This window comes from Alternaria ethzedia, assembly GCF_023757985.1.
Source record: "Alternaria ethzedia strain BMP 0044 chromosome Unknown scaffold_1, whole genome shotgun sequence".
In the NCBI taxonomy this organism is placed as follows: Eukaryota; Fungi; Ascomycota; class Dothideomycetes; order Pleosporales; family Pleosporaceae; genus Alternaria; species Alternaria ethzedia.
The window spans coordinates 2,512,116-2,529,703 of record NW_026056194.1 but is presented as its reverse complement, the minus strand read 5'-3'; the positions used below and the strand labels follow the sequence as shown (position 1 = coordinate 2,529,703).

The 17,588-nt window shown below is 54.7% G+C and overlaps 5 protein-coding genes across 5 annotated transcripts; 3 read left to right on the top strand and 2 right to left on the bottom strand.

Moving 5' to 3' along the window:
• Nucleotides 1-319: 319 nt before the first annotated feature.
• Nucleotides 320-1,740, top strand: J4E87_000808 (uncharacterized protein; the record flags this gene model as incomplete). Its single annotated transcript, XM_049372460.1, has 2 exons — nucleotides 320-326; nucleotides 356-1,740. 2 exons carry the CDS (start codon nucleotides 320-322, stop codon nucleotides 1,738-1,740), a joined length of 1,392 nt encoding a protein of 463 aa, XP_049238594.1.
• A 2,606-nt stretch (nucleotides 1,741-4,346) lies between these two features.
• On the top strand, nucleotides 4,347-5,388 carry J4E87_000807 (uncharacterized protein; the record flags this gene model as incomplete). The annotated part of the gene is made up of 2 exons (XM_049372459.1): nucleotides 4,347-4,935; nucleotides 4,988-5,388. 2 exons carry the CDS (start codon nucleotides 4,347-4,349, stop codon nucleotides 5,386-5,388), a joined length of 990 nt encoding a protein of 329 aa, XP_049238593.1.
• Nucleotides 5,389-7,874: 2,486 nt separating this feature from the next.
• Nucleotides 7,875-13,236, bottom strand: J4E87_000806 (uncharacterized protein; the record flags this gene model as incomplete). The annotated part of the gene is made up of 2 exons (XM_049372458.1): nucleotides 7,875-8,651; nucleotides 8,749-13,236. The coding sequence occupies 2 exons, from the start codon at nucleotides 13,234-13,236 to the stop codon at nucleotides 7,875-7,877; spliced, it is 5,265 nt and encodes a 1,754-aa protein (XP_049238592.1).
• A 789-nt stretch (nucleotides 13,237-14,025) lies between these two features.
• On the top strand, nucleotides 14,026-14,594 carry J4E87_000805 (uncharacterized protein; the record flags this gene model as incomplete). The annotated part of the gene is made up of 2 exons (XM_049372457.1): nucleotides 14,026-14,052; nucleotides 14,154-14,594. 2 exons carry the CDS (start codon nucleotides 14,026-14,028, stop codon nucleotides 14,592-14,594), a joined length of 468 nt encoding a protein of 155 aa, XP_049238591.1.
• Nucleotides 14,595-14,929: 335 nt separating this feature from the next.
• On the bottom strand, nucleotides 14,930-16,389 carry J4E87_000804 (uncharacterized protein; the record flags this gene model as incomplete). Its single annotated transcript, XM_049372456.1, has 4 exons — nucleotides 14,930-14,986; nucleotides 15,042-15,870; nucleotides 15,995-16,170; nucleotides 16,225-16,389. 4 exons carry the CDS (start codon nucleotides 16,387-16,389, stop codon nucleotides 14,930-14,932), a joined length of 1,227 nt encoding a protein of 408 aa, XP_049238590.1.
• Between the last annotated feature and the right edge of the window lie 1,199 nt (nucleotides 16,390-17,588).

Sequence of the window (17,588 nt, the reverse complement as noted above, 5' to 3'; positions counted from 1 at the left end):
ATTGTGCTTCTTGTCTCAGTATCTAATATGACGAGCCCGAACAACGTGAAGAAACGCAAAATAACTTATTATCCCGTCTTGATCATCGGAGCGGGTGCAACAGGTATTGCGGCTGGAAGTCAACTGAGGCAAAAGCTCGGATTGAAAGAATTCAAGATTGTCGATCGCCAGTCTGGTATTGGAGGTGAGTCAAAAGAGCGATCTCATGATTGCCTTGATTGATGATCGGTGGTAGGGACATGGTGGATCAACCGGTACCCAGGAGTAGTAAGTCTTATCATGCAGGATAATCGGAAACAACACTGACTGTAACGAAGCAATGCGACGTGTAAGCGATATTGTGCAGGCTGAAAAGGACGATTATTGAACATTACAAGGCCTACTTCCCTATACTCTTTCTCCTTCGCACCAAACTACGTTTCGAAACGCTTGTATCCCACCGGCGAAGAATTCCGCGAGTATCTCAACGAGATCTCGGAAAAGTATCAACTGGCCTCTCACATCCAGCTGAACACCGACGTAAAGGAACTCCGCTGGATTGAGGCCGACGCGCAATGGGAAGTAACACTCCAGCACTTGGTTCCTGGTACCGGCGATCTTAGTACCCGAGATCGAGAAGACAAAGCAACCGCTTCTGGTCGCGAGTCCGTATACCTGCATGAAGAAGTCGTGCGCGCCAAAGCAGTGATAAGTTGTGTGGGAATCCTTGTAGAGCCGAACCCATGGCCATCGTCCATTCCATGGCGCGATATCAAAGGCGACGTCTTTCACTCTGCACGCTGGCGCGACGACATTGATCTCAACGGAAAAGACGTAGTAGTACTCGGAACCGGCTGCAGCGCCGCGCAGATAGTCCCGTCGCTACTCAAGGAACCCTATAAAGTTAAAACACTCACTCAAATCGGCCGATCAGCACCCTGGGTAATGCCTCGACTTTCCGAGCCTTTCGGCCAAGAAAAATACGCCAAATACGCACCCACGGTCTACAAGTGGCTTGCATTCCTCGGGTATGTAAACCGCGTCCTGATATATCTGCTGGTGGAAGTCATTTGGTCAACCGTGTTCCAAATGAAACACAAGAAGTGGCGGGCTGCGATCGAAACACAACAGTTGGCTATGATGAAGGAAATCGTGCCGGAAAAGTACCATGATATCATGACGCCAGACTATCCGTATGGATGTAAGAGACGCGTCTTCGATACTGAGTGGTTGCCCAGCATGCAGAATTCCAAGTTTACGCTTACCAATCGTCCTATCCAAGCTGTGGATGGCAAAGAGCTCGTTTTGGGTGCCGATGGGAAGGCTACATCCGGCCAACAGCGCATCAACGCCGATGTCATCATACTCGCCAACGGCTTCGAGGCGACCCGCTGGTTGCACCCACTTTCAGTCTACGGTCGCGACGGAGCAGCCTTGCAAGAAGTATGGAAGCAGCGTGGAGGCCCGGCTGCATACATGGGAATGGCCGTCGATGGGTTCCCGAATTTCTTCATCGCGGTCGGACCGAACACGGCGAATGGCCATCACTCACTCATCCTCACGAGCGAAAATACGGTCTCGTATATTCTCAAGATGATCAAACCAATCCTGAGCGGCAAGGTCGACCGCGTCGAGGTGAAGAAACAGGCCGTCACGGCGTGGACCAAGGGTGTGAAGAAAGATCTGGAAAAGACCGTTTTTGTGGGTTGTCGGAGTTGGTATATGGATGAGGAGGGTTACAATTCGACCATGTATCCGTAAGTCTTCCGTCTCCGGGCCAAGTTTTGCCAACAGATGCGCGGTACTAACACGATCTGTAGTCGCTCGCAAACAGATTTTACGTTGAAGTGTATGTTCCCGGCGTACGCGGATTGGGACGCCTTCACGTCTTCGGGGTCCAGAGTCTCGCTCCAAGGAGGCAGTTTTACTGCGCTGGGCGCGTCTGCTGTGGCTGTCGCGGTGGGCCTGTGGTATGGTGTCGCGAGGTACTTGTGACATGTCGCATACTAGAGCTTCTTCCGATAGATGCGGTGTCCCACAAACGAGCTCTCTACCCCTCTTGAGCTCGCTCATCGGTGTCTTAGTCATCTCTTGTTATCTATGAGCAGATGCATCGTGAGTCGCCAGATCGTCAGCACTAGCGCTGTGATACGCCCACAATGCTGCGGCGACTTTCGGAGTTCTTGCAGCAATAATGCATTTTGCTTGATTGTTTATCCCATAGCACTTGCCGGTCGTCTGATTTCTGTTGTGGTGTTGCCGAGGGTGGGTCGCGCCTTCCCACAAACGCGGCATCACGCGACTTCGCGTGACAGGAAACCGCGATGGACCTCAACACGCGCTTCAACACTCAGCGCGGCTAATTCATCCTTCCTCAAGCCTTTGTTTGACTGCATCTCTGCATGCCCATTAAATTGCGCGACATCGACCTGCCTGGTCAGCACTAATGCCGTCGCAATTACCCCGACCTCCTCATCGCCGTTCTTGTGGGAGCAAGTTTGTGCTATCTCACCCATCTAGCAGCATCTCGGCACACCCAAATTATGCTGTCCAACTACATCATCCAACTCAATGTTGACACTTGTCCATGTGTTCCGATAGCTGACCGGGGAGGTGCCAGCGGTGCGAGGCGGAAGAGCCCGGAGGGTGAATGCGCAGCCATACATGGGTTGTGGCGTTTGTCTCGAAGATGGAGGGATAGGCGTGGATGTCGGTCTCGCCTTCTGTACGACATGTGCAGGTTTTCGCGTGTGATTCGGACACCACGTCGCATGTCGCGACCTCGAGGCGGTGGGTGGTGCTGTTGACAATTCCACTGCCTCAATAGCGCGAACGAGCGCACATCACGGATAAGCGGTATGCGGGTCGCGCCATCTCGTTCGACGGCTTCACGCTGTTCGTCGAGTTCAGAAATTCCATCGCCCGACGCAGAGGGCTTGAGTCGCAAGCGTAGTTGCGTTCGCGAAGTTGGTGGGTCATGAGTAATTGCAAGGGTGCAATTCGGCAAGAGAAGGTTTCGCTAGAGGATCGCCTTCTTGGACTATCCTTATAGGGATTTCCACTTTCGGGTCTCCGACATGCATGTCCGCAACACCATCAGCGCTATCGCATCGTCAAACAGGAAGCCGACTATTGGGCTTGAGATAATTGGTTGTGGAGTTCAGGTTGTATCTCTAACAGTTGACAGGGCTCAACAAAGACCCTGCGCGAGAGCTACGATGCGGCCCTCCCTCTCCGAAGCGCAGGATTGCAAACACGAACGGATCTCAGTCTCCACCTTACTCAATCAATTGGCAACGTCGAAAGAGCTCCATCAACCTCTTTTTACAAAGACTTATTGCCATTCGGCAGTATCTAGTTACAAGCTTACCTGCCGAAGGCGAAGCGAACATGCGCGACACGTGCTAGCCGCACCGATGCCAGGAACCTCAAGTCGCTAACGTTAGCCCATTATCAACCACTTCGCGACTCTAGACTTCATATGGTCAGGCTCAAGCCCTGCCCTGCGCCTCAAACGCAGGGCGTCCATGGCCCAAACCGCGGGGCCGTGTTGATCATCGTTTATCGGCACTGCAGTTCCTCCACGTTCACTAGTCTGAAGCTGTCTTGAAACAATAAACAACACCCCCACATCTTTCTTTAGAACTCCCTCGTTTCGACAGAAAGGGGTATCACCTTCCAAACTAACGGTCCGTTTGCTAATGCGACACCAGAAAACGTTCATCGGAGGGTTAGGCTCTGCAAAGCAGTATCGATGTTGTTCAGCACAATGCAGTACCGGCAGCATTGCATGCATCTCATGACTCTGAAGCTGCTGCGAGTGAGATCCACTACATGATCGCCACGCAGAGTTGGCGAATTGTGGCACAATGATCAACGACCATTAGCAGATGCACCACATCTCGTGAGGTGAATGACCGGGAACTACATCGTAAGCTTGAGCATGACTGGCATGTTCGCTAAAACATGTCACGCTTCAAGCAGGAGCTTTCCACCGGTCACATAGTGGCGTATATCCGTACTCCCAAAACAGTAGTGGTGGGTCTTCCTCACCATTGCTCTAGCGGCCTGTCACATCTATTCCAGCACCTCTCCTCAACGCTTACCCATGGGAATCGGGGTCAGAGGAGACAGCTACTCATACAGTGCTAGATGTAAGCATGAGTCGCGGCTGCTATTCTTGCCGCTTCTCAGAAACATGTTACAGTGTATAAGAAGAAATGTTCATCGCTCTCTTCTTACCATTATCATCTCAGGTCATCACAGTCATTCGCTCTTCGCTTCTCGGCACTTCTCACCTATCCTATCATATTCTTCATCCTACTATACACTCACTCGATAGGACCACTATCTTCTCTTCACACATAATGTATATTCGCAACGTCCTTATCTCTGGCCTTGCGGCTGCCAGCACAGCCCAGGCCTACTCCAACTACACCATTCGGGAAGAAGACTGGACCGTCCCAGCACCAGCGCCAGTACAAGAGAAGCGTACTCTTGCAAAGATCTTCGGCATATTCGACGGCATCTTCGGTGGCGGCGGCAAGGAACCTGCGCAAGAATGCCCTGCTGTCTGGACTCAAATCTCTTCCACCCTCACCCAACAATTCCTAGGGGACGGCCAATGCACAGATGCTGCGCGCGCTGCTATCCGATCTTCATTCCATGACTGCTTCAACGGCGCATGCGACGGTTCTCTCATCCTCGCCAACGAGTGCTCGAACAAAGAGAACCGCGGTATGGAGCGCCTTTGCGGTAACCTTGCCAATGTCGCCTCCCAGACCAAGGTCGGTGTTGCCGATCTGATCCAATTTGCCGCCGCACATGCAGTCAAGACATGTCCTGGAGGACCCACTATTCCCGTCAAGGTTGGCCGCAAGGACTCCAGCGAGGCGAATGCTCTCGGTGTTCTACCTAGTGGTCACGCCAATGCAAAAGACTTAGTCGGGCTCTTTGGTAAGCATACATCTCTAGTCTTCAACATGTTCATAGCTAACAGCTTTCCCAGCGCAAAAAGGCTTCTCACCCTACGACCTCGCCGCTCTCATCGGCGCCCACACCGCTGCCAAACAACGCTTCACCGACCCTTCTAAAGCTGGCTCTGCCCTCGACTCCACTGTCGGCACCTGGGACAACAAATATTACTCCGAGACCATGCGTGGTAGGGCTCCTTTCACACTCCCTTCCGACAAGAGCCTTGCACAGAACCCCCTTACTGCCGGCCCGTTCATCGCCTTTGCCGCCAGCAAGGGTATGTGGGACTCAGCATTCGTAAGCGCAATGGTCAAGATGAGCATGCTCGGTGTTGAGAACAAGGGAGACTTGATCGACTGCACAAGTGCGCTGCCCGGTGGTAGCAAGAAGAGGGATGTCAGGAGCCGCAACCTCTTCGATCGCCTCAAGTGGTAGACCGTGTGGGTAATTTGTACGGTGTGAGCATTTTCGGGCGTTACGATACCTTTTTATTATCTCCTTATGGGCACTTCACGACTCTCTTTGATGGTACATGCAAGTCATGTTTTCTTATTTATACCACATTCTAGCAAAAGGACAGGCGGCGGGTAGTATGACACAGTAGTACGATGTCATTAGTAATTCAAACACTTCACGAATACCCATCACGTTTACCCATCACATTCTCATGCTCGGAAGAAACTGAACAGAACCTTCTGCAGAACGCACCACCGATACAAAGTGCGCGAAGTATAGTAACGACGTTGATGTAGGCGTCTCGGTTTTCTGAAAGCATCCAAAGTGTTCTTCTGCCTCTTTCCAGTATTCAGTAACGCGTCTGACTACAATGATATAACGATACAGTAAGATCATGTATTCATTATCTACACATGCGTTCCTTCGCCTATGTTCAACGTCAATGCCGGCCAAAGCGGCTCAAGCTGCCTCCTTTTTCAACAGGAAATCGAACACGGTGTCCTGAGATAAGCCTTGGTTCTTGACACGGGGCTCAAACGTTAGAATAAACTGTTTGGTGATAACAACAGTACGAATACGACACTTCACGCTTCCTTCTTTCGCAGCTATCTCAATGCTTGGAGCGAGCCTTGGGGGCCTCCTGCACTCTTATCTTCTAGTCGGTCTTGCCCTTCTTCTTGGACGCCCTTTTGTCGCGAAACTCGGCTGCATTGTGCAGCGTCTTGGGCTTCTTGTGATGATGTCCGGAGCGCTGGGACGAAGGCGCTTCTCGTTTGGCTGCTCGAGGTCGGTCAGAAGCCATGGCGGTGGCAATATCTGGTGACAGCTTGGTGGATCGAGCAATTTCAAAATCGCTATTGTCGCATCTACGAACGAGAGACGGTGAGCAAGAGGCGGTCCAGTTCGTGCGGGCAATGGTGAGCAATGAATTCCAGTCCCAACCAGGCTAGCGCGTCTGCCTGCGTTTGCACTACCCGGGCTCCCTGTATAAGAGTCCTGTCCTCTCCGCCTCCAGCTTCGACCTCAGTCAACCTGCTCCCCATGGCAGTGCTACCTTCTACTTCGCCTTCGTACTGCCTACAGAAGCGGTGGCGCACCGACATACTAACAACTTCTTCCATTCTTTACAAAGCAGCTCTTTCAATTGTTCCCACCTACACTCACACAGCGTCAGGTGTGCCGCATATGACTCTGCGAGGGCAGAACGTCTAGGCTCAAGGGCCTAGGCCTGATGACCCAGAAGCTTGTGTTGCGACCCACCAGCAACACCTACTCGATAGTAGCGATGGTGCCGGGTGATCCTCTTTCTCACGAAAGTGCAGCCCTGGAGAGTGAGCTTCAATCCGAGACGGTCTGTGAAGTGCGGTCCTGGATACGAAACATCCACAACGATACGGAGATCTCGAGATCTAAGTGAGAGCTACTTTGGAGGCTCACATGAACGAAACGAACGGCGGAATCCATCTTTCTTTTTTTTCGTTGGCGTCTCTGCCTTGAGCAGTGCGTTGAAGAAGGAAAGACGCACACGCGAGTGACCAAGACGAGAGCCTCAGTCTTGCGGGCCTTGTTCACGTTACATCGCATGCGATGACGTAATGGCGTGGTTATAGAGAAACCTCCAGGGCTGGGCTGGGCGACAAGACATGCGCCAGTCGCGGAACGGAAGAGAGGGGAACGAAATGAAGGGAACAATTGAGACGCAGCACGCAAGTAGCCCGATGACAAGGCTGCCGACCGCGGACAGATGGGAGCCATGGATAAGTAGGGAACTGAACACAGAAGGCACACATCGCCGAATATGCTCCGCGCTGTGAACAACGTCAGCGCCAGCACATTGAAGAGGAAGGGACGACACACAACTTACCAAAACCACCCCTATCCATCACCCCAACGCGACTGACGCGAATTACCTCATCCCGTTATTCCCCAATGCCAACCTCCCAACTTCCAACATCACATAATCAGAGACGAAGAAACAAAGATGACGACATAATTCCTATAACCCCCCATCGTTCCTTCCCCAGGATATCTAGCCTTCCTTCCTTGTCCACCCATGCTAAGCTATCCCATCATCCAAACATACCATCCGTCACCTTCCTTACAGTAACAGTAACAAACAAAAAATCGACGCCAGCGAACATCACAAGGACGCAAGCGATGCATTAGTAGGTCCCCCCAGATGTATTACAGTACAGGACAAGGAAACAAGCAGAGAGCCATGTGTAAGAGTTAAAAAAAGCTTATAGTTTGCTCAAACGAGGAAAGTGACAAAATAAAGTAGTAAAAAAAAAACAAGGCGATCGGGTATCGAAGTCGAAAATGGGGCTATCGCGAAAATTATTTTCCCAACTGGCTTCCTTCCCCTCCGTTCCTTCCAAGTGTATGGCTTCCCTTGCTACAACAGCGATGATAGTGCAAGCAGCGCCCCCAATACGTGACAACGTGGCGGTATTAACGTAGCTCTCTCAGCCTTCCTCCGGCGGTGGCGTGGGTAGATCTCTTCCCTTTGATTCCGGACTCGGTGGGTGGACGACTGTGACTGGCGTCGTGGGATCTCTTGATTCGTCGCCTTCTTGGTCGGCGGCGCCATCACCGTCGATGATACTTTCGCCTTCTTCGGGTATGGCAGTCGGGCTCAAGATGCCTCCGTCTTCGCTTTTGGCGGAAGCTTGATTGCGTCGGTTTCTCCTTCGTTGTCGTTCCGTGTCCGCGCTCTCTCTTCTCCGCCTGACGGATAGTGATCCATCTTTGTTTAGGCCAGTTCCGGACTGGAGACCTTCCAGCATGGCAGCAGCGCGGTCTGCGATGTCTGCTTCTGCGGTACCGGCGGCAGCTGCAGCTGCAGGACCAGCGGTGCTACTAGCCTCGCTGTCCGCAGTCTCGCTGGTGGGACTGAGCAGTTTGTTCTTCTCGTCCTCACCCTCGGCACCCTCTCCGCCATCTTCCATGTTGACGCCGATCTCTGGGATCTTCTGGCCACTAGCCACGCGTACCTGGTGCCTGTCCTTTAAGCGGGCGCGACGACGGCGATCGCGTTGATCTCTTGCTTCGGGCTTAGCAGCACGTAGCTTCTGGAGTAGGTCGTCCATAGCACCGGTGGATGCGGGTGATTTGGGAGCATCGGAGTCCGAGGAGAGGGCGTTGGGTGAGAGAGGGTTTGCGGTTTGCGCTTGTTTGCGACGCATGGAAATTTCGTTGCGACGATGTTGCTCTTCGAGAGTGGTGTTCTTCTCCTTGGATTTCTACAAGCAAGTTAGCAATTGATCTATAGCGATGTATAACCAAGCCGTGTAAAGCCAGCATCGTGATCACAAGGACAGGGGGTTGGAAATGACTTACTTTCCATTCCTGGACGAAGTTGGCCAACTTCGCAAAGAAATCCCTCCTCGCACTGTCATCGGTCGGATCTTCACCATAAAACGCCATAATATCATCGTAGCTCTTCTGCATGTCCTCCAGGAAGACCTGCATCTGCTCTGCCTTTCTTCTAGCCTCCTTCATGTTCCGCTGTACAACAATGGCGACCTTGTCTTCTGGGTGGAACTTGGTCGGATCGGACAAGTTACCAGAGTCTAGCGACATCTGAACGTTCTTGATGTTGTCGATATACTTCTTGGCATCGGTCTGAAGTTGCTCGACGTTGATCTTCTGGGCTGTTACAACGCCACTGATCTCGTCGGTGAAGCCTTCCCATCCAGAGTATTGGTTGCGGACAATTCTTTCAACGACATCGGCGAATGTGGACTCGTTCTTGTCATCCTTGAGCATACCCAGTCGCCCTAGAGTAGAGAGCTTGAAACCACTGGCTTGTTTGTTGGCATCGTTCATGAAGTTACCAATGTCGAGAATGAGACCCAGAACACTGATCAAGCTTGACGAATCACGCAGGCTCTCAGATACCCTTGAGATTTCCAGCAGCTTGTTGGAAATCTCGTCGTACTCAGTTTCGTACGTGCGAGTCAGCGCAAGCGCCCTCATCCTGCTCTTCCAGTAGTGGTGCAGTTCGTAGGCAGTGAGAAGGTAGATCTGATCCTCTCGTGTGAGTTCGTTCGGGTCCTGTTCGCGCTTGCTCTCGCTAGCATTGGGTCCAGTCCAGTCCTTCGAGTAGGGAGCCATGAGCTTGGCGGTGTTATCGGGAATATCGCAGAAGTCGTTCTTTTGCAAGAACTCCATAGTGACAGGATCGTCCAGAATCTTGTTGTCGCAGTGGATGATCATCCTAACGATATCTTCAACTCCATACGATGAGAACTTGGCCATACTGATCTGGAAGTTGTGCATGAGGTCGCGAGAGATGATCTGCTTCTTGTCGTCCTTCTTGCCAGATTTCTTGCCAATCGCCTTGATCTCCTTTGCCAAGAAGAGCTTCTCGACTTCCTCCAAAACACCCTTCCTTGCCAACTCCTGGTACTTCTCTTCTTTCTCTTCCGAGCTGAGACCGCGAGTGGCCCAGACAGTGGTAGTAGGTTGGTCGACCTTGTCCCAATGCAGGGCCTTGAGCTTCTTCTTCGGTCGCGGTCCAGAAAGAGCAAATTGTTGGGCAGCTCCAAATCCAGGCGCCTTGGGCATGAATCCAGGACGTTTGGCACCTGGCATTGGTGGTGGCGGTGGTGGAGGAGGTGGCATGCTGCCATCTCCAGGCATAGGAGGTGGTGCAGGAATTCCGGGCTTAAAGCCAAGCTTGCCTGGCGGAGGCGGCGGCGGCGGAGGTGGTGGAGGTCCAGCAGTACCGGGCATAGGAGGCGGAGGAGGAATGTTGTTCGAGAATCCAAGGGCACCAGGAGGCGGGGGTGGAGGTGGAGGAATGTTGGCTTTGGGTGCCTCATTATCGCCAGGTGTCTTTGGTGAGTCGGATTCGAGGCTGGGATGCGATGGTCCTGTAGTAACGCCATCCCCTTCGGCATCAGAATCTTCGTATCGCTTGACGTTCGCCGTGATATCCGCCATGAGGGCATTGGCTGTCGAAGTGCTGAGCTTTGGCTTGTGCATCTGGATCAGACGGGGCTTCTCAATGACAGCATCATCATCGTCCATCTCCGACATCTCAGCATCCTCACCAATCTGGCCAGGAAGACCAGGGAGGGGCTTCCTGCGGGGCACTCCACTTTTGGCACGTACTGATCCGAATGAGCTGGCTTCGAGGCCACCATAGCCCTGTTCGGTCATGCCAGGCATGTCGCCCTCCATCTTTTCTCGCAGTTCCCTAAGCTTCTCGCTGGGCTGCATCTGCAGGGACTTGCCCTCCAGTGTTGCTTGTGTCCTGGCTCGTTGCAGTTGGATCTCCAGTCTGTTCATCAGACGTTCGCGGTCCATGATACCCTGCATTTGAGCTGGATCGGTGGTAGCGAGCCCGTCTTTACCAGACTTCTTCGCTGCCGACGCTGCGACGTCCTGAGCATCCCTAAGCATCAAGTACAGTTCTCGCGTCTCCAGTTCGTTGCGTTGCAGCTCTTGTGCTCGTATCCTCTGCATTTCCGCTAGTTCGGCCTTCATGGTCTCTACTTGCCTACCACGGAGCTCGATGATACGTTCTTGTTCCGCAAGTTGTTTCTGCAGCTTGGAGACTAAGCCATCTGCACCCAGCTCCAGCTGCGCTTTCATCTCATCGCGCTCTGCAATAGCCGAGTCTGCTATTTGTCGTGCTTCGACTGCTTCATCGCGAACCTGTCGGGCTTCCGAATCGGTGTACAGCTTGTCAAGCAGAGATTGCACAGTGAAGTTCAGACTCTGCTTGAGGTCCATGTCTGGCAGTCGGCGGTCCATAGCCACGTAGCTCAGCATTTGGTCCACCAATTGGAACATGCGTAATCGATCCTCGCTCTCCGTGTCGCGCATCAACAGCAAGTGTTGCATAGCTGACGTGAAGTAGTCTTGCGCGCGAGTGCCACCAATCTTGCTCATGATAGCATCTGCGATTTGCAGAGGGTCGTTGAGATCCTTGGTTTCGCCTTCGACGCCCTCGACCATGGAGCTGTTCTCCTTCTGAAGGAAATCCTCATAGTCGACAGCTTCGTTGTCCAAGTAGTGCTCGATCTGCTTGTCGATGACATCGTACTGGAAGCCCTCCATCTTGTTGAAGATGCGCTTGATGCCACATGCTGTGAACTGAGCTCGCACGTGCATCCTGAGCTGCAGGTCGCGCTCCGGGGCATCCACAACCATGTTGATCAAGAAGAGTGTCGCAATGGCGTATTCCATGAGCAGGTTCTCTACGCCGATACCTCCACTGCGGACTTCGTCTGAAGCGCCTACCATGGAGCCCATCTTGCCACGGCCGTCGACCGTGACTTCGACGATGCGCATCCATGCATCGAAACGGCTGCTTTCGCCGTATTGCGATTTGAGGTTGTCGAGTGCCTGTAGTACTTTCTCGTGTCCGCTTCCGTTACCCCAGTGGCACAAGAAGGTCAAGACATCTGAGACAAGCTTTCGTGTGTTGAGCCGTGTGGAGATCAAAGAGCCGCACAGCGCCTGAATGATGGACGGATGGTTGAGGGCGTTGTCGGCACCGTACTTGTTGTTCATCAGGGCCTTCAAGCACTTGATGATCTCGTATTCGCGTTCGACGTCGTTCTCTGCCTTTTGCGCCATCACGCTGGGAGGGGGCGCCGGCCCTGTTGTCTTCCTGCGGTTGATCTTGGCCAGCACGTTCGTGAGGGCGATTTGACCCTGCGCTTCGATGAAGCCCCTGACCCAGGCGATGGGCTGTGTTCGTAGACTGATCTCCAAACTCGACATCTGTTTTATAGATATGGAGTTGTCCATGACCTTCTTGACGTACCACTCGGGCGAGCCCTCCTCTTCTGCGCGCATGAGGATGTCTTGGCCACCACCGGCACCGGGGCCGCCGTAGGTTATCCGCTGCGTCTGGCGCTTCTTCTCCTCGTGCTTGAACTCGGCCAGCTTGTCCTGGTAGACGAGGGTCCACTTCTTGTCAATCTTGTAGGCCTCCATCTGCCGCCGCGCCTGCTCTGGTAAGCTCTTCCATCCTCGCTTCACCATGAGGTTCATGAACTCCTTCTCTACGACATGGTCTGGCGGTCGTTGTATGCTGAGTGTGTTCTGGTTGAACGAGGTCTGCGATGCGGAGGGCGAGGAGGAGTTGTAGTGCAGCAGATGGCGGTGCGAGTCGCGGGGGGTGGACACGGCGGTGGGGAGGAGGCTGCCGGCATCGAGGCCTATGGAGGAGATGGTGCTCTGAGATGGGTTCTGCGGGTAGAAGACGTTGCTGCCGCGCGACTTGGAGTCATTGCTGTAGATGCTGGCCTGGTCGGACGAGGTGCGCGTGTTGTTGGAGGAGTCAGTGCCGGCGTAGTATGAGTAGTTGCCGTCCCTGCTGCTCCCGCGCGCGCCCCACTGCTGCATCGAGACGCCGCGGTCGCCTGGGTTGCTCGAGGCGATGGTGGTGCCGAGGGAATGGGGCGGTGGGCGCGGCGGCCCCGGGTTGGAGTAGCCGTTCTGGGGCATTGCGGTGGCGTTGAAGACGGGGTACTGATGGAAGTCGCCGCCGCCCTTGTTGAGGTGGTGCGGCAGCGGTTCGGCGTTCTTGGAGGCGTCGTCTCGCGGGGGGTCGATGGAGGATACGGGGCCAGCTCGCGCGAAGATGCCCTCGGCCGTCATGGACACGGGCCGCTGGTCTATCGAAGCGCCGCCGATGGAGTGTCTGTGTGAGTGTCGTGACGAGAGCGAGCCATGGGAGCTCCCCGGGGGGCTGTCGGTGGACGATGTGGTGGTGTGTTTGGCGTCGCCCGTGTTCTTGTCCTTGTCTTTGTGCAGGCGTCGTCCGAAGAACTTGCCGGCGGAAGATTGCCGACCCTTGCTGTCCATGCCTATAGCGAGAGCCTATGCCCAATGCTCTGCCGCCTTGGGAGCGCGCCGCCCGACGTGTCTGCGTCCCCCTCCTTCGCGGAGCAATGCGTCCCGCCTCGCTGCTACGGCGCAGGTGACGATGCCGCTGCCTCAGCGGGCGTGTGTGGTCCTGAAACGAGCGTGCGGGGCTGCGTGCGGTGAGTCGAAGGTGAGAAGCAATTCCTGGGGCGCCGTCGTGGCAGCAATGCGGCTGCGAGAGAGGGAGTGGGAAGTTGCCGAATACTGTAACTAACTAGCGCCCCCCGTGTGACTGCATGGCAAGTAGACAGGACTGGGACGCGGCCATTTGATCTCCACAGCGCCGATTCACCACGTCTCATAGTTACAGCGCGCCAGGGCTGCTCCGCGTGGATATGCAAGCACGCGAACCACCCGCCATGGCCGCATTGGCTCCGACGTTCTCCTGAGACGTGCGCACGTCCGTGTTGTGGCGCCATCTGCCATCCATGCCCAGACGAACCCCTAGCCGGCCTACGCGACGGCCGTCCTCCCATCGGCCTCGACATCGACAGTAACTATTCCCGGCACATCCAGTACCTCCCGCCTGTCTGTGGCGCAGCAGGCACAGCACCTGCACACTCGCCCGTCGCACCTTCCTCACGCCTGGCGCACTGCGTCTCAACACCACGTCTGCTGTCCACGTACACCACCCACGGCTAGCAGCCCCGGCCTCGCATCAGCCCTAGGCGATCAAAAGGACGCGCTCCGCCAGTTCACGCACCCTCACTAGCACATGCATCCACAGCCATGGCCGGCTTTACCCATTTCCTCAAGGTGAGTGACAGCTGTCACGTACAGGAAGCTTGGGCGGTGAGCGCATAACGCGACCCACCGCGCACACCAACCCCATGTGGAGGCTGACGATGCGCCTCCAGACCATCCTCGTACCACTCTTCCTCGCTGCCCTCCTCTATGTCCTGCTAGTCTTCCTCGTGCTGCCCTTTGTGCGCCGGCACCGCAGCCGTTATAGCCAGTACCTGCCTATGCCCGCGAGCGTGACCGACTTCCCGTCCTCTTGGCGGACGAACCTCTCCGATGCCCTCTACAACCTCTTCGCGCCTTCCGCGTGGGTCAGACAGCGCGCGATTGTGGATGGGAGCGGACAACACGACGACGACTTGTTCGACGACGAGGAGGGAGAGGGCATGGTGGGCTTTGACCCCATCGATGAGAGGAGAAGAGAAGCCCTCGAACAACGCCGCAGCATCATGGAGGAAGAACGGCGGTTAGGACGTGAGCTGGAGGAAGGCTTCAAGGATGACAGTGAAGATGAGCATGAAGACGAGAGGCGGCGGTCCTTGTCACGACATCGATGATTTCTATAATACCCTTCCTCATACAAGAAAACACGAACAACTGCACTGCCGTCTACATCAGCATAAAAGCTGAAGTTATGTAAAGCCCTGAGGTGATGTAGACTTCCAGGAGGTAGGTGTCCGAACTTTTCGTATGAGGTGTTTACATCACTTTGCCTACAATTTGGGACTTTCTCATGCATCACATCATCGGCTGGAGTTGGAGTTGGAGTTCAAGTGGATATATTCATGTACATAGGTAGGCGGAAATACCCATTCGACGCCCAAGCCTAAACAAAGAAATTCGTGCCAAATCGCTCAAAGAAGACAGAAGGCTGCAGAAGGAGACCGTTCCTCTACTTGCGCTGACCGTACGCCTTGGTGGCGTAGTCGCCCTTGTGGACAATAAGGTCCTGTGAAACCAAGTTAGTATGTGTCTCATGCAATTCGTAAGGGAAATAATCTTACCTCCGGGCGATAGTTCTCGCGGCCGGAGAAGTACTCGTCGAGGATAGCCTTGGTGCCGTTGGCGTATCGCTCCTGGGCATCGATCGAGGTACCGGACATGTGAGGAACCATGGCGTTGCCGCCGCCCCATGGGTTCTGGGCGTAGCGGAGCGGGTGGTCCTTGGGGGCGGGCTGAGGGAACCAGACGTCACCACCGTATCCACGGAGGTGGCCGTCCTTGAGAGCCTGGGCAACGTCCTCCTTGACGACGATGGCACCACGGGCGGTGTTAACCAACCATGAGCCCTTCTTCATCTTGGAGATGAGGTCCTTGTTGAAGAGACCGCGGGTCTTCTCGTGGAGCGGGCAGTTGATGGTGACAACGTCACACTGGGCCAACATCTCCTCGAGGTTCTCGACGCGACGGCAGCCAATCTCCTTCTCCTTCTCGGGGGAAAGGGGCTGGTAGTCGAAGTAGAGGAGCTCCTTGCAGTCGAAGGGCTTGAGACGACGGAGCACACGCTCACCGATACGGCCAACAGCGACGGTACCGACAACCTTGTTCTCGAGATCGTACTCGTTCTTGGCGACTTCGGCGACGTTCCACTCTCCCTTGGCGATCTGCTCGTGGGCGGGGACGAAGTTGCGGACAAGGGTCAGGATGGTCATGACGACGTGCTCGGCGACGGAGACGACGTTGGAGCCAGTAACCTCGGCGACGGTGATACCGCCGTTGGTCTTGTTGGCGGCATTGAGGTCGACGTGGTCAGATCCGATACCAGCAGTGACGGCAAGCTTGAGGTTCTTAGCCTTGGCCAGGCGCTCGGCGGTGAGGTAACCGGGGTGGAAGCTGTTGATCGCGATCTGTTAGCTGATGCTGGCTCGGATGGTGTTTGCAGCCTTAGCGCGTCCGGCCGAAGCTTGACGCGTGCATGTGGGGCGCTTAGCGGCATTGCGGGGTAGCTCTGACGTACGGAGTGGTAATGATAACCTCAGCATCAACAAGGTGCTTGTCGAACTCGGAGTTCTCGCCTTCCTTGTTGGAGGTGGTGACGAGCTCGTGGCCTTGCTCCTCGATCCACTTCCTGATGCCTAGCTCGTTCTCGGTAGTTCCGAGCATGCGAGGCTCCTGCTCAGCGTGGACACCACCCTGGTGTTGTTGTTAGACATGACAACGCGCATTGGGAGTACCATGGACACTTACATCGTAGAGGACGAGAAGAACTTTGCCCTGTTGTGAAGCCGTCGCGGTCAGCGTTCTGAAAGCATTCGGTTGGCGGAGCGACGAAGTTAATCGAGGTCCGACGCGTGCGCTGAGGAGGGAGGAGGCAGGGCGCGCAAGGCGAGAAGCAGATCGGAGAAATACCATTTTGACTTATTGAACTGACAAGAGAACAATTGAGGCTCCGAGGGAGAGATATATAGTAGAAGCCGGCAAAGGTACAACGAATGGTACGTATTCCTGACGCAAGGTATGTCAGCCTATCGTCCCGGCAGGGGGGAAGTGAGGGGTGCGTGGGTCGGTATACCTCTTGCGGGCCGAAGTGACGTCGATGTATGGTAGAGAAGTTAAATGGAAGACCGGATGCTACACTGGACAATGTTGGTGTTGTGAGAGCAATTGAGGGGTTCGTGAGGGGGCTTTTATATACCGCCGAGCAGCCGCACGATCTTCTCACTACTTTCAGCCTCTGATCCCTGGGTCACCAGGCAGACGAGGTCGGTCATCCCCACTTGGTGATGCGACATTCCCACACAGACAAGTGGTCGCTGCGGGTGTGACGGTCGTGTTTGGAATTACTTCGCATCGCTGATAGTGCGGGGTCGCGTCCAATGGCGCGAATCAGCTCACAGACGCGCCAGGGGAGCTCTACCAGCTGCTTACCCGTTTGATACTCACGAAGCTTCGCCGAGAAGCCCGTAGCGTAGTCTGTGGGCGTGGGTCAACACGGTAGCTCCAGTAGCGCGTGGTCGTTTGACCCGATCGAGCAAGAATGTACGTAAATCGAGGCCTGGGAGTGGCACTTCACTGGCGTACGCTAAAGCTCCATATGGAGAGCTCCCGAATAGCTTCAATTCGGCATTGTGGAAGGATCAATATGGTTTACGGAGCTGGTATTGTGACTCTCAGAGGCCCGAAGGTCGTGATGATGTGTTGTTCGAATGGCTGTCCACAGGGCTTTCGCTGGGTTCTAGCTTCCAATGCGACCACAGGAAAATGCATCTTGCGTAGAGAGAACTGTGGGCTCGGACGACACACCCACAGCATCTCTGGAAGGTCGTGCCCGTGCTAGCGATGGCAAATCCAAGGAAAGTGGGCTTGCGTCCGAGCAATCTAGATGCCGCTTTGTACTTTGTCCGCGGCAGCACAGGAAATGCGGAGCTGCAGCGGTTCAAGCTCGCAGTCTGCGGATGCGAGATGTCGCCGTTGCGTCTGACAAAACTCGCGGGAAGCCAGGGCGACGGTCGGCGCAGGGGGTTTGTCTCGGTTTAGACGGCGGCAGGCTGGAGATTGTTCTTATCTTTCGGCCGAAGCTCGCTCGGAAGGTGCGCGCGCGCCAAATTCGC